Source organism: Seriola dumerili, unplaced genomic scaffold (assembly GCF_002260705.1).
Source record: "Seriola dumerili isolate Sdu_G_001 unplaced genomic scaffold, Sdu_1.0 BDQW01000149.1, whole genome shotgun sequence".
NCBI lineage: Eukaryota > Metazoa > Chordata > Actinopteri > Carangiformes > Carangidae > Seriola > Seriola dumerili.
In genome coordinates, this window is record NW_019174404.1 from 4019723 (window position 1) to 4034260 (window position 14538).

At 43.3% G+C, this 14538-nt stretch overlaps 1 protein-coding gene across 1 annotated transcript; it reads right to left on the reverse strand.

Moving 5' to 3' along the window:
* Positions 1–887: 887 nt before the first annotated feature.
* LOC111225715 (human immunodeficiency virus type I enhancer-binding protein 2 homolog) lies at positions 888–8573 on the reverse strand. Its single transcript, XM_022750737.1, has 6 exons — positions 4905–8573; positions 4074–4231; positions 3724–3899; positions 3131–3229; positions 2263–3050; positions 888–1910 (listed from the first exon to the last, which is right to left on the reverse strand). The coding sequence occupies exons 1-6, from the start codon at positions 8571–8573 to the stop codon at positions 1491–1493; spliced, it is 5310 nt and encodes a 1769-aa protein (XP_022606458.1). The 3' UTR covers positions 888–1490.
* Between the last annotated feature and the right edge of the window lie 5965 nt (positions 8574–14538).

The window sequence follows — 14538 nt, forward strand, 5'->3', positions numbered from 1 at the left end:
GAGAAGAAGTAATGCATTTGGTGAATGATTACTTACATTTTGAGCTGAAGCACAGTAATAGTCAACCAACTCACGCTGTTAACATCATTACTTTAGTATTACTTACAGTAAGTGATAACGATTTTATCCAGTTATACTTGAAACGCAAGAAAACATACTATTGACTGATCATCATAGCCCCTTGAATTTTGTGTGCAACATGTTTCACACAATGAGAAATGTGAAAAAACAACTGGAATGTTTCAAAACCACAAGAGAACATAACACGTTTTACTCCCCCAAATTTCCACTGACCGAGTCAGTTAAACATCAAAGATGAAAGGATGAAAGTGCATCGTCAAAACTCATAAAATGCTTATGGTCATCTGTATAAGAGAGAAAAAAGCTGTCTGTTTTAATCAAAGCAAAGACATGAGATCAAAAGCAATGCCAACGTGGCTCACTGCATAACTGCATCACTGCTGCATAAGTACAGATATACCATATAAATAGTAGTCAAATATTTACCAGTATCAATAAGTGCTTACGTTCTAATATATAAATACATCTTACAGTATTCATAATTACATATTAACTTCCTCTATTTTTGTGCAATAGCAAATCCCATGCATTTTTACCAAGATAAAAATCACAACATTAAGAAAAATGCAACATAAGAAATATTTTTTAAGATTGTTTCACATAAATCAAGCTGCATCCATCTGTCAGCAGAACTGACAGTACAAAGAAAGAAAAAGCTCTCCTTCGAGCGAGCTCTCCGACAGCGCCGACTGAATAAAGAGGACCTCGACATTTTTCCTTATTCAACAACCTTCTGATAAAGAAATGATGAAAAGCAAAAAAAAAAAAGGCACAGACCCTTGCCGCTTGATTAGAAGCACCAAACTGCACAAGAAGCGTCTACTTAAAATTTGGTCAGACTGTTTCATAATACACATACTTTTCCCCTTATAAATAGTCTTTATTTACTGCACTACTGCATCACACCTTGATATGATTACATTAAACAACAGTCTATTTTCAAAGTACACATACAGTAAAATACACTGTTTGTATGCATCTAAGAAGGAGTATATGTTAAGGACATTTGTACAGAATCCATAAATATAATTTATGTGCAATTGTACGCAAACTACTATGTCAAACAAAGGCATATTAGCATAATATCTTTCCATATTGCACCTGCACCCAATAATGATTCTCCACCTTGCAAAACATCCTGCTGCTCATCCAATCATTTCAAAGAGTCTCTGAAGAGAAGAGCACACCAGACAGGACGGCTTTCTTCTTCAATGTGAAGGTTTGACCTCCACTCAGATTTAAAAGGAGCTGTCTGGGGTATGTGCAAGACCAGAGGAAGTGTTATTATATTGCCTCTAATTGGATAAAGATGAGGTTATGTGCCTAAAGGGCTGAGGACGACAAGGTTGCAGGTGTAGCAGGGGGGGTGTCTGTTCCTGGATCAGATCATGGATACAGAAAAGAGGGTCTTAATGAGGGTCTTCTGTGGTGATCTTCAGCGAGGCGATGGCTTTCAAGCAGGTTTGCACGTTTTCCTCCTGTCTGCTGTCCCCGACGCCGGGAATGAGGCTTTTCTCCTGAGCGGCCTGATGGGTGGACAGCTGGTTCTGGCCTCTGATGTCCTCTCCTCCCGTCTCAAGCCCGTGGACAGATCCCTCTCTGCTGCTGCAACGCTGGCCCTCGCTGCTCTGGGGGCTCGGCGCCGAGGAGGGGGTGACATCAGTGCTGGGGGAAGGCGGAGAGTGCAACATCTGGAGCCCTCCAACAGGAACAACGGGGAGCAAACTGTGGGCCTGCTGCTGGGAGTGCAGTGGGAGGTGGCTGAGGATGTTCTGGTGATGAGAACTGGCAGAACCAGGCAGAGTAGAAGCCAAGCAGCTCCTTTGATCCTGAAATGACATATTGGCAGCGTTACGAGCAGTTTCAGCAGTGCCAAGATAATTTCTCATGTGAAAATATATTACAGTTGGAACAAATGCAGAAATGTGAGAAATGCAGCATTATTAAGTAAAACAAATGTAAAGCACGCAGAAAATGTATACTTCTTCCACAGATGAATAATCCCTTAAATTTGTCATTTCAATTAAAGAAAATAAAATCAAGTGCCAGATTTTTAGCCAAATTAGCGCTGAGGTTCTACGGATCCCAAGTTTTTTACTAACACAAAAACAGTCAAATAAACAAACAAGACTAAGGCAGAGGTGTAGTTTCACCTGGTGCAGACTGCATGATGCTACGTACCATTTCCATTTCAAATGCTCCTTGTTGTTGAGCCATCTCCATCTTTGCTTGGTGTCTGGTTTTGTCACCGCTGCCTTTGTGTTGGTGCGAGCCTCTACGTGGTGAAACGGCTCTCAGCACAACCCTCTGCCGGCCCCTGACTGACGATTCTCGCTTTCCGACCAGCTCTGATCCAGGAGACATTGGTCGCTCCATCGAGACCGGGGAGAGGTGCTGAATGGGTGTGAAGCCGGGTGAGCCAGGCCTCAGCGGGGAGGTATCCCACCTGGGAGAGGAGCGACCTCGCGGGGAGAGCTCTCGCCGTGGGGATGGGTAACGCAGACGTGAAGGGGAAGGCTCCCTGATGGGAGACTCCCAGCCAGGCGAGAGCAGACAAGAGGAGTAAGGGTCAAACAGGAAGCTGGCCTGGTCTGGGGACAGCATGGTCAAAGAGTCTTCATCCACAGACTTCTCTCTCTGGTCGGTGGTGAGGACAGGTCGATGGTCGGAGCCTGTCCGCCTGCCAGAGGGCTGTTGGCGGACGTCGGTGCCAGGCAGAGAGGTGAGGGAGCAGCCATGGATAGCAGCGGTGGCTGTAACTGACAGAGAAGTAACTCCACACGCCTGAGGACTTGTACTTCTTGAACGCAACTTTGGAGTGGAGTCGCCTTCATATTCATCATCCTCATCGTCATCTTCGTCAATTTCATCAGCCTCTTCGTCCATGCCGTCAGACTCCTCTGCGTCTGAGAACTGATGTTTGGTTGTGACCGTCACTTCTGTCTTAGACTCTTGCTGGATGTCGTCAACTTTAAAGACAAAGGCATCAGTTGGATTAATTTCAGTTTAATTCACTTGTGCAAGAATATTTCATATGCCAGTATCTTACCATGTTCCTGTATCTCCGTCTCATCCATTGTCACTGACACTCCCAGTTCAAGACATTTCTTCATGTGCGCCTTTGACTTCATATGTTTAGTCAGGTTTCCTGTGGAAGGATAAAACAAATAATAGGTTAGGCCTGTGATATTTGGTAATTACTAACTTTCACTTAAAACTGCCTGGATTTTTAAAAGAAGATTTGTATAGACAGATTTTCATCAGAGTTTTATGTCCCCACACGACCAAAAGTAGTTTTTTATACCACAAGAGGACACTGGCCAGTTGTATGAAAACCAGCTCCAGCTCCCTCCCGCAGTAGACGGTGAAAAGAGAAATGAGGAGACAGTGCAACAGAGTTGCTGATTTTGCATGATATTGTAGTATCTCTAAAGAGCAGCACAGACTTGAGTTTTTTGCTGCAGCTGCAAATATTATTTTTAAATTCAGATTTTTCACACATTTTTGCATCACTCATTTATTTTAGCAGATTTTCACTCATTAATACTAAAAATAAAAGATTTCTTTTATAAAAACTGAAAATAATTAGTCTTTTTGATCATCTCTACAGTCATTTATCTTCAAGCCTATAGACATACCCACCTTTAGTTTTAAAAGCAAAGTTGCAGACCCTGCAGATGTATGGTCGCACGTCTGTATGGGTCCGAATGTGTTTTTTCAGCATGCTTGGCTTCTTACAACGAATACCACACTCCTCACAAATGTATTTCCCCCGGCCCCGACCTCTGACATACACATAGTCTTCATTGGACTTGTACCTGAAAAGTGGATACAATCTAAACTTTAATAAAGAAATACAAAATAAAACCGGTTTGAAAAGGTAAAAACAGCAAAACCTTTTAGATAGTGCAGGCTCTAACACCCTAATATAGCTGCTGTATTTGCTGTCAGCAGAAATGACAAGTGTTATGATAACTAATATCTTGACTGACCCTCCCTCGAAGATCTTAATACGTGTTGGCACTGTTTGCGCTGTGGAAGCCTCCCTCTCTTTCCACTCCTCCTTGGCAGTTTTCACTCTGCAGCCAATATCTTTCACCTTCTTCCCGTAGGTGATGTCCACCTCTTTGGGCTCTGGTTTCCTCTGCAGCTGAATCAGATGAACAAACATTTTGTTAACATCCATTTTAAGTGGACACAGTATTGACAACGTAACATGATGCTTTCAATATTGTATGTCACACATGGTGTTACACAGCATGTTTTGCAAACATGCATTACGCTGCTGCAGGAGAAAACCCCAGTACAACTAGCTCCCACTTTGATTTGATTCTTGAATTTGATTTTCAACATTTTTATGAAAGCTAGGCTATGCATTATTTTTATGTCAGTTTACCCATTTCATCAGCCTAACAGTGTCCCATCCCTAGTATGTGATGTTTACCTGAATAAAGTTTTGGTGTTTTGTGGTGAACAGTAAATGCAGCATTCAAGTTATGAATCAAAGCATTAATGTTACAACCAGCAGTGGACAAATGCTCTTTCCAAACTGTAGAGTTTGTGAACTTCTGGGTAATAAGGTCCTTCAATATCCAATGGTTATCACTTACAGACACTAAGGTGGAACAATGCCCAGTGAGGCTTGACTGTAAGTATTTGGTTTATAAATAGATATCCTTTATAGGCAATGATGAAAATAGCAAGAGGAATTGAATATGTTGTAAGTAGTGGCTTTATTCGTAAAGTCCAGAGCTAATTGTTTCTTTATGTCTATGGCAGTAATATGCTTTACAAACAATGCAGAGATGGGATCATTTTCTCACCTGTTCCATGGTCTGCCTCCACAGGATGAGGGATGAAACCAGTTTCCCCGTGCCAGGCTGACACATGGCTGCCACAGTGTATATAACCTTGTCTCCCTTCTGTTTGGACCGCAGCAGAGCCAGAGCAGCACTCGTGCTCAGCTCCAGAGGGTTCGGGTTGTGGGAACTCACACACCAGGTGGTGTACACGGATGATAAAGGGGAGCTGCTGTGAGAGCAGCTCGGTTTGGTGTAGTTGAGGTAACACCAGCTCACACCTGTCGTCGTGCGTAGACTTGGAAACTGAGATAACAGTCTTGAATGCTCGGTGTCTGAGATCAGGATGTCTTGACTGGTAACCAGCTGTGCCACCATATCCATCTGCACTCGTTTCTCCATGCCAACTTCTTTCATTTCTCTGACTGATATCATGGAGTAGGGAGGCAAGCTGGTTTCCAGAGAGCTACTTTCCATGGCTGACTCGACGGCGTGGTCAGTGGCCTCTGTCACTTTTTGCTGAAGTGTGATAAATGTACTCCTACATGAGTCAGGTATGGATGCACCCTGCATCTCTGACCTTTGCCCCTTCTCTTCGCTCAAATTACATTTTCCCAACTCCACAGCACTCAGCTCCTCTACAATCTGTCCAAACATTCTTTCCTCTTTCACGCGTTTTTGCTGCTTGACCTCCATGAAAAGGTCTAGGCTGCTGGCAGGGGATAGCATCCGTTTGTTTGCACCACCACTGGAGGCGTTAGTGGTTGAGATAGTTCTAGAAGTCAAAGAAAGAGGGATGCCCGTCTTGAGCTTAGCTGATGACAAATCAAGGGCTTCAACATTGAGGCTGTGTGTTGAGGGTGGTCTGGTATAAGCTAATGCATTATGAGAATCAAGATTTCCAGACAAACGTGTTTGATGTTGAGTGGTGGCTGTAGTGGAGCTAACACTGTCATACTGATTGTCAAAAATCTGTGATACTGAGGTGTATGTGATACTGCCATAGGATGGCACATGAGTCTGTATTCTTACAGGAACTAACAGGCTTGGATGCGAAAGCTGGGGAAATGTATTCCCAGTGGAAAATATTGGCAAGGTCTGCGGCAGAACAGCAAGTGCTGTGAATGGAGGGGAGGTGCTGCTGAGGTACTGCGGAAACACTTGTGATTGGACTTGTGTTACTTCAGTGTCCATATTCAATGACTCCTGACGCACCAAGTTTCCCCTCCTTCTCTCCTTCACAGCGGAGTGACCACCGCTGATGTCCACGTGTCTAACTTTGGATGTTGGAGAAAGACTGCCATAGTCAAATGATATGCTGCGTACCTCTGGGAACTCCTTGCGCAAGTTACACGGCGCCTGCTCCGAGGAGGAGCGTCTCATTTCATGTTGTTGACGCTGGTTGAGCACAGAGAGGGAGTGCCCACTCCCTGGCACAGCTAAGAGCTCTAGTGGTTTGCCAAATTCATCCTGCCTGGCTGGAGAGACCGACTTCAAGCTCTCTTCCCTGTCAAAGGAGAAGGTGGAGCTATAAGATAAGTTGCTGTCTTGGCTCGGGCTACGAGAGAGACTGGTGCAGGCAGACTCAAAACTAGATTCGCCAGAGGAGTGCTCGATTTCAGCTAAGCGTAGCCGTTTCTTCTTTGGTGGGAGTTTTTCTGGAGGGAATTGTGCTAAAGTTTCACTCCTTTGAGGCCACTGAAACTCCTCCACGTGCTTCTCTGGCTCCTTCACCTGCACCTCTGGAGCTTTTTCTGGACTGTCAGGCTCTACTGTGACCCTAATCTCTGGGACTTGTATGTTCGGCTGCCGCACAAGTTTGGGGCCCATTTGAAATGATTGCCGTAGTCTACTATCACTCCTCTCCATCTCATATAATTCACTTGCCTCCATAGCCTGAAATGAAGAAATACCTTCCTGTCTCTGCCCATGATACTTATAGGATTCTGACTGTTCAGAGTGAGGCCTGTTTATCGAGTTTGTATGCTGAATAACTGAGATTACATTCCCTAAGGTTTTACGACCAGAAATTTCAGGGCTCATTGATATGTCCATATCACACCTGTCCATCTGTGTTAGCATACTTGAAGAATGTCCTTTCCCTAAAGCAATAATGCCCAATGCAGCTTGTTTTGAGTCGTAGTCCTTGCTTGAATCAAACATTTCTTCACACTGTTCATGAAGGTCCTCATATCGACTGGGCAAATCCTCCTCTTCCCTCTTCTCTTTCCGACGCTTCCTTGTTGCCAATTCCATTGCATGTCTCTGATGGCTCATATTAGACGGCATAGAGGGGTAATTTTCCATTTCCAGTCCTGAGGGTGAAATGCCACACTCACTCATCTTTCCGTGGTTGTCAGTATCTCCATGCCCATCATGTGCGGAGAGTTCGAAAGCAGCTTGCCGCCTGAGTCTCCTCATGCCCCCTGTGCTTGCTCTCTCATCAAACGAGTGGCTGCCCCTGAGGGCTTGAGGCATAGTCAGACACACTGCTGAGGATGTTGGCATTGAGTTGCTTCTGATCAGAGGCCCCATATCGGAGCCGGCATCTAACTGGGGTTCTTTGACCTCCTCCCTCGTGAAAGACTTTGTGTTTATTTTGATGGATTCAACAGTGTCTTTCTCCTGGGTGAAAACACGGGAAACACCCTTTTCCGAGCGTTTCCCAGCATATTCGCTTGAGTCTGTGCTGCAGGCCACAAAAGCTGTCGTCTGTTTAGGGCTTGGTCTGTAACACTTCCCAAACATAATTTCTTGATAGGACTTTGCGTTGGTGTTTGGAGGACCGGTCTGGTGCTCGGCACTCTCGGAGCGCGAGAAGTAGCCGGAGTCCGTGCTGCCCTTGCTAGACTGACTTGGAAGGGACAAATTGTGGTCAGAGTCGCTGCTTCTTTTTTCAGACAAACGAAGTGCAAGCCTCTGTTTGATCGTGCAAGATTGAATTGCACGGCTAGCCTCAGCAGCGGCAGGAGGTGCATTGATTTCTTGGGGTTGGGATGAACCATCCTGAGCTGACATCGACGTGGCTCCCTTTTTCTGAGCAATGAGATTTAGTACTTTTACAGCAGTGTTATCTGATCCCTCCACTGGAGAGTCCAGCAGCAGCAGCGGGTCGTTAAGAGTGTCCTCGTCCGTGTCCGTGCTTTGCTCAGCATCAGAGAATAACTCTCCTTCCCCTTCAAAAGACCCCTGGTCTGTATTGGCATTGTAAGAACCAAGTTCTGAGAATGGCACTGTTCCAGCTTTGACTGAGTGAGCGTGAGACTTTCTGTGTTTGTATAAATTACTTTTGGTTTTGAAGGAGAATCCACAGGGGACACATGGATAGGGCCGTTCCCCGGTGTGTGAGCGAATATGTTTCTTAAGCACGCTGGGTTTGGCACATGCCCTTCCACAGTAATCACAAACATACTTCCCAGGCTTTTGTGGTTTCTGTTCCACCTTACACACAGTCTCTGACAGCTGATCCATCCCTGAATGTTGTTGGACCTCAGGTGAACTGGGGGACTTCCTGTGAGATGCAGGTCCCGGGGACTGTGCAGAAACTAAGTGACCTACAGCTTTCTGTCTGCCAATGGGAAAATGTTTTGTGGACTGCAGTGGATATGAAGACATCTCGTACTCTGGATGGCTTGTGGACTGGGTTTGGGAGTGCTGATCTTCTAACTGCAGTGATTTCCCTGAGTCAGACATTTCTTTGAAACCACATGTGTCTCTGCTCTGACCTTCTTGCAGTTGTTGGTGCCACCCCTTGCCTTCCAGTTCGACCGATGGACTCCTCCTAGTCTGTGCAGCCTCTGATGTGCATTTTTTCTGTGCAACATTTCTGTCCTGACACTCTGTGGAGCTTTTCACCCCTGCAGTAGTTTCAAGTGACTCCATGAATCCAATGTCACTTTCTTTGGGATCGATTTTCAAGGACAGTATCTGTTATGTAACTGTAGTAATATTAACATACATGTGAATTGATTGCAGGGAAGGGTCATCTGAAAGAAATGAGACAGAATTGAAAATTAGACAGAGCAAATGTGGATAGATGAACTGCTATAACATACACTGGGAGCAGATAAAGATGAAAAATGAAGAAACATGAGAAAATCCTCAACAATCGGTTGTTGAATGCAAAAAAATCAGAGTGCAAATCCACTCCTTGAGAGTGAGAACTATTCAAGGCTGTTTCCCAAAAGTCCTCCTAATAAAATTGGAGTATAAAATTCATAATGAGCTCCATCACAGCAGGAGTGGAAAAAAATCTGTCTCTTTACCAGCCTCTAAAACGCCAAGGGTACCTCGTGTCAACCCTGGCAGTTACCCCAATTTTGCTGAAGCCCTGTGGACGTGCCTAGACGTGTGTGTGTGTGTGTGTGTGTGTGTGTGTGTGTGTGTGTGTGTGTGTGTGTGTGTGTGTGTGTGTGTGTGTAGGTGTTTATGATACATGCCAATACTGTAGTATGTGTGTTATGAATGGCTGTACATGTGTATGTGTTTATGTTGAGTGTTGTGGTGTGTGTGATCTGAGTGGAAATCTCATAGGAATCATCATCACAGCTCCATCTCCTTTCTGCACTTTTTAGCAATCTCAAAATCAACTCCTTTGTCTTAATGTGAAACATTAGTTTTATTAGAATATTTACAATTTTAAGCACCAATATCTGAATATGAGTTAATCAATAATAAGCCTTTTTGAGAGGGATTGTATTGAGCATAACCTGTATTGATATATTTTGAAAACTTTGCATTTGTAGGTGTTTGCTACAGGTGTTTGGCATACGCTTAGCTGTGAAAAATAGATAACAAAATATAACACCCATGTACTTCTTTCCATTCTACTATATAGCCCAGATTTAACTTTCCACTTTCTTTCACCTGTTCACTTCCTGACAACATTTATTTACATTTATGTGTTTATTTGTATAGAGACACGCCTCTAGCACGAACCACATACCACAGCATTTATAGCCAAAGCTAAATTGTAACACCTGTCCCTAGATAGGCCTTTCACAGTATTGGAAAAAAAAAATCTAAACTTCCCTGGAGGTCAGCATGCCAAGAAAATGAAAATGATCTGCCCACATAAAATATTTGAAACTAAACAGGATAGAAGACATAATAAAGTATTAAAAAATAGTATGGTATGTGTGTCAATGCATGCCAGCACACATAGTTGGGTACTGAAGTGTGACATGTCTACCTGTCCTTCTTCCCATGTGATATCTATTAAAAATACCAAAATATAAATTAAATATTCAATATATTACACTATGTCAGCAACTGTTGTATCCTGTGCCGGTATCTCATCGTAACAAGTTCATGTTCTTCGTCTCTCGTGGGATTCAAACCCTTTAACCTGTCTGAGGTACCAGGGTCATCGTCTCCACACTGAGCTGCACAGGACAACATACTGTACTGTCCATAAACACGCCAGACTCCAACAAGATCATCATCATCCCCGTGGTTAAAGTGAATTGGTTTTTGCCACTACACTTTCATTCCATACCAGGGGGATGGGTCTCTGAGGGCACGTCGTTTCCATCTTCTCAGTATCAAATGCTGTGTCCTCCCTAACGAGGTTATGTAAGATTATCTGGTTCAAACCCTCTGAGTTCCCCTTAATTAGGACATCCTCCGACTCGCACTCTCTTTCTCTCACTCCCTCTCTTTCTTTGTTAGAACGCCACACACTCCTCTGGCATAAACCAGAGGATATGAATCCAAGGTGACTCGAGATGCCGAGAGATGCTTGAAAGCAGCTGTAAGGATGATAATCTCCCCTTTGTATTTTTCTTTTTTTTTTTTTTTTTTTTTTTTTTTTTTTTATGAGTGCCCATTCCCTCTTTTGGCTCTTTATGGTTCAGTAGCTCTGCATTCAGGCAGATTTGAGGGCTTCTTCCAGAGCAGGATGGAGAAAAAAAAAAAATAACGAAGGCATACTGTATGAATGATGGCGAGGGGGCTGCCTCAGATTGGAATGATCCATGTTTCAGCGGGGAGGTTTACAGAGGTAAACTAAGTGGGGTGCCTGGGGGTAACAACATTCAGAGGCCTGGTAGGGAGCTCCCTTTCAAGGTCGGTCTGACCTCATTGCTTAGTTTCCATCCTCTGTGAGCCATGAGAGGAGGGAAGGGGAATATGGGTGCAGAGTGACAGCGAGATAAGACCCTCAGAAACAATGCATACCTTTGAACTAAGCACGATAGAGAGGGAACAGAGCCGATATATTCAGAGTCTCATTGACAAGTCTCTGAGCAGATTCAGACTTTTTTTGTACAAAGACTGTACCAGAAAAACCTTTCACTGCAAATTTCTCTCGCTCCCGGCAACAAGCACTAACCTATACAAAAATATATGACACGGCAGCAATGACGTGCAACAACAGGAGGCAGGTGGGTGGCAGTAGGTGTGTTTCAGGACGATTGTGGGCTGACTGTGGTACAGTATGTCCGCGTGGATGAAGAAATGACTTAATGGAGACATTTATTTGAACAGCCGACATCCGCGGGGCACATCCCCTACTGATTTACACACGAGAGAGAGGACAATGAGCAAACAAATGCTGGCTATAGAGAGCATCGTTATGCTGCTGCATTACATCATTAGGGGCTAAGTTGGCCATTAAAGGGAACAGGCATGAAGCCTCACGCTGACAACAAATCCATAAATATCATAAGGAGATGACCGGCTTCACAGAGGCTGAATGGTAAAACCCTCTGTGGTACACTAACAGCTACACAAGCACATAGCATGCAGAATCAGTCAGCAGCTCTCACTGTGATCAGAATGACATAAAGCACACGGTCTGATGGGAAAAAAAAGCCTCGGCTCATACAGCAGCTGACATTCAGATATCAAATATAATCCTCATACAAACCTGACATTTGAATAGTCCCCTGTCCCATATCGACAGTCACATGTGACATTCCTCATGCTGCATACTCCATTTCTCCATTCTCCTCATGTCCGGGTAACAATAATGAAATAAATTAGCAAGGTAAAGTCCCATCAGTCATGAAGCTGCTGGCTGACTGGGTGTACATTAGAAGATCTATTGATGCGAGCTAGTCACCAGAGAAAATACCCAACCGTGACGTGCGGACCCAGGCACAAAAATAGCAAAGGGGCCCTGGGAGGGATTACACAACAGCCCACGTTTAAGGACGCTTTTCCTCTCTCTCACTGTGTTTCAAAGCACAGCAGCAGCAGCTGCCTCACACTACACACAAAGTGGGGAGTTGCATATCATGATGCAAAGAGCTAAACATCACCTTTCTAGATGGCTGCAGTCCATTCATCCCCACATTCAGTCGTGTATTTTAGCCTGGAATTGTGTGATCCGGGGCGAAGACACAAATTCATTCAGGTACACATGTTCATCAAGTATTATTATCTGTATAAATCTGTTGGACAGAGTGTGTGAATATATGCAGAGCAGAGGAGAAATGCAAAAGTGACGAGCGCTTTGAAAGACACTAATCACATGGTGCAGCAGCTCTGAATGTACATTTCCTACAGCGTGATCCTATTCAGTGTGTATACTGAGAGGAACTCAATGAAAAGACAGCGTGTGTCTGGCTGTGAGGATGCTGCAAAAATTAGACATGTTCTCCAAATTCTGAGACACCCACAGCCTGTTCAGAGCCAGTTCTTCCCGTCACGACAGGATTTGCTTTGTGAATGGAGAGAGTCGTGATGAGGGTGTCATTAACACAGCAAAAAAAAAAAAAAAAAAAAAAAAAAAAAAACTAGGACAATACTGCAGATTATGTGCAGCTGCAAACCTCATCCTGTGAATCAGATGTATGAGTTCAGTGTGACATGGTGCCATTACAGCCTCTACATTAAGGCAACAAGTTTGGGAAATCTAAACACTTCCCCCGAACAAGATTTCACCCAAAGAAAATAGTGTTGACACTATTTTTACAAGCGGACTATATTGTCATGTTTTGTATTTACAACAGGAAATTCATCTTGGGTAAATTGATACGTTTTATTATCAAATTTTTAAATTTTCTTTATTCAATATTTACCACTATTTTTTTTCCATACTGTGCTGTATGTAGCAGGACACCTAGAAAGTGATGCTTTCTAATCAACAAGTTTTCACTGATTTCTGTGGACAGACGTCAAAGTCAAAAGAACCTGGACCTGCTAAACTAAAGATCACAAATAAATAACATGTAACAAACAAATAACTAAATACATACAATTCTGTGCACTATTTTGAGTTGCATTTACTTTAGTTGAGTATTCTTATATTTTGTTGCTTTGTACTTGTACTGCAGTACACTTCAGAGAGAAATATCACAATTATTTCATTCATTCATTTCATTTATTTGACGGGCTGCCACGACCCGATAGCAGACTGCACAAAGTTGTTAAAATAAGCTCCACTTCGACCATCTCCAACATTCAATTGTGGCTTATAAATTAAAGTGGGACCATGTTACTTTAGCTGAACTCCTGTCACTGTGGCAACAAGTTACAATTACAGGATAATGGTAAATATTGAAATGCAGTAAAACAGTCGTGCAATTAGAAAAGAGTCATTAAAATCAGCAAACTGACTAATAATAATACAATATCATTCCACTCTTGGGAATTATTTTAATGAGAATCCTATAAGTCAAGGATGTAAGCACTTCTTCCACCACTGCTACTCTGAGTAGTTTTGCCTAAATATTCTATTTTAGTACAATTTTGAGCCACATTGACTATTTCCATTGGCATTTTGTATTACTTTGTACTTTTTCCTCTACTACATGTATCTGATTGCTGCGATTACTTTGCAGAGACAGATTTTATTTTAACATCTGGAGCTTAGACTGCTCTTGATTAAACCTCATTAACAGTCTGCCGTGGCACCACCTGGACTGGCCACAGGTAGAACACATGACAGACCATTGTATTTTACATGAATTAAAAGTGATGACTGGATACCTGCCAAAGCAGCTGATACACCGTCTTGCCAAAATCCATTTCCATTATTATTTGCCTGGTCTTATTTTGTATCCCTCAACACAACAACCAAAGCTTTTCCCCTGATTTCAAATGTGATTTATCATCACTCAGTGTCATTTGTGTGAAACTTTGGCCTTTGAACCCAATATAGTTTACACAACTATAAATACTTCACCCGCTTTGACCATCCTCCTCAGTTTCCCTCTGTGCCATTGGGTGAGAACAACTGGGTGCCTCTATGAATAGGAGTCCTTGGCTTTGGGCTTGCACCAGCTGTGCTTACTATGGTTAAGGCATATTTAACAGCGGTCTTACTCCTGACATAAAGCTTACACAGCAGAACAAAGGCTTTAAACTTAATGTAACGACTTATAGTTGAACTTCACCTCTGAGCTCAAAATCCTACCCAAATGGCAAGCCTTTATTCCTGCACAGCAAAACTGTAATTTCACAGTGCATTTCCTTTGGAAAACTGCATCTTGCTGTGTGCCAAAAAAGCAGTGAATGCAGAGGCTGTGTATTGACAGAGTCCCTCCACAGTATGGAATTGCAGAGAGCTATTATTAGATATAGCCTCTAACAAGCCGAAGATGAAGTTGAAGCTAACTAACTGCACTGCAGCTGAGATCCATTATGCTGGATTCAGTATCTAGAGGAGCAGCACTAAAATGGCTGATACTCAATGTGCAGTGAAGGTCAAGTC

Bases quoted from the DNA above. Each gene is read 5' to 3' on its own strand.
- LOC111225715 (XM_022750737.1), bottom strand. From the start codon at position 8,573: ATGTCTGACTCAGGGAAATCACTGCAGTTAGAAGATCAGCACTCCCAA. The intron at 3,900-4,073 runs GTCAGTCAAGAT...TCCACTTTTCAG, and splicing joins ATTAAGATCTTCGAGGGAGG to GTACAAGTCCAATGAAGACT. The intron at 3,230-3,723 runs GTGGGTATGTCT...ATCCTTCCACAG, and splicing joins CTTTGCTTTTAAAACTAAAG to GAAACCTGACTAAACATATG.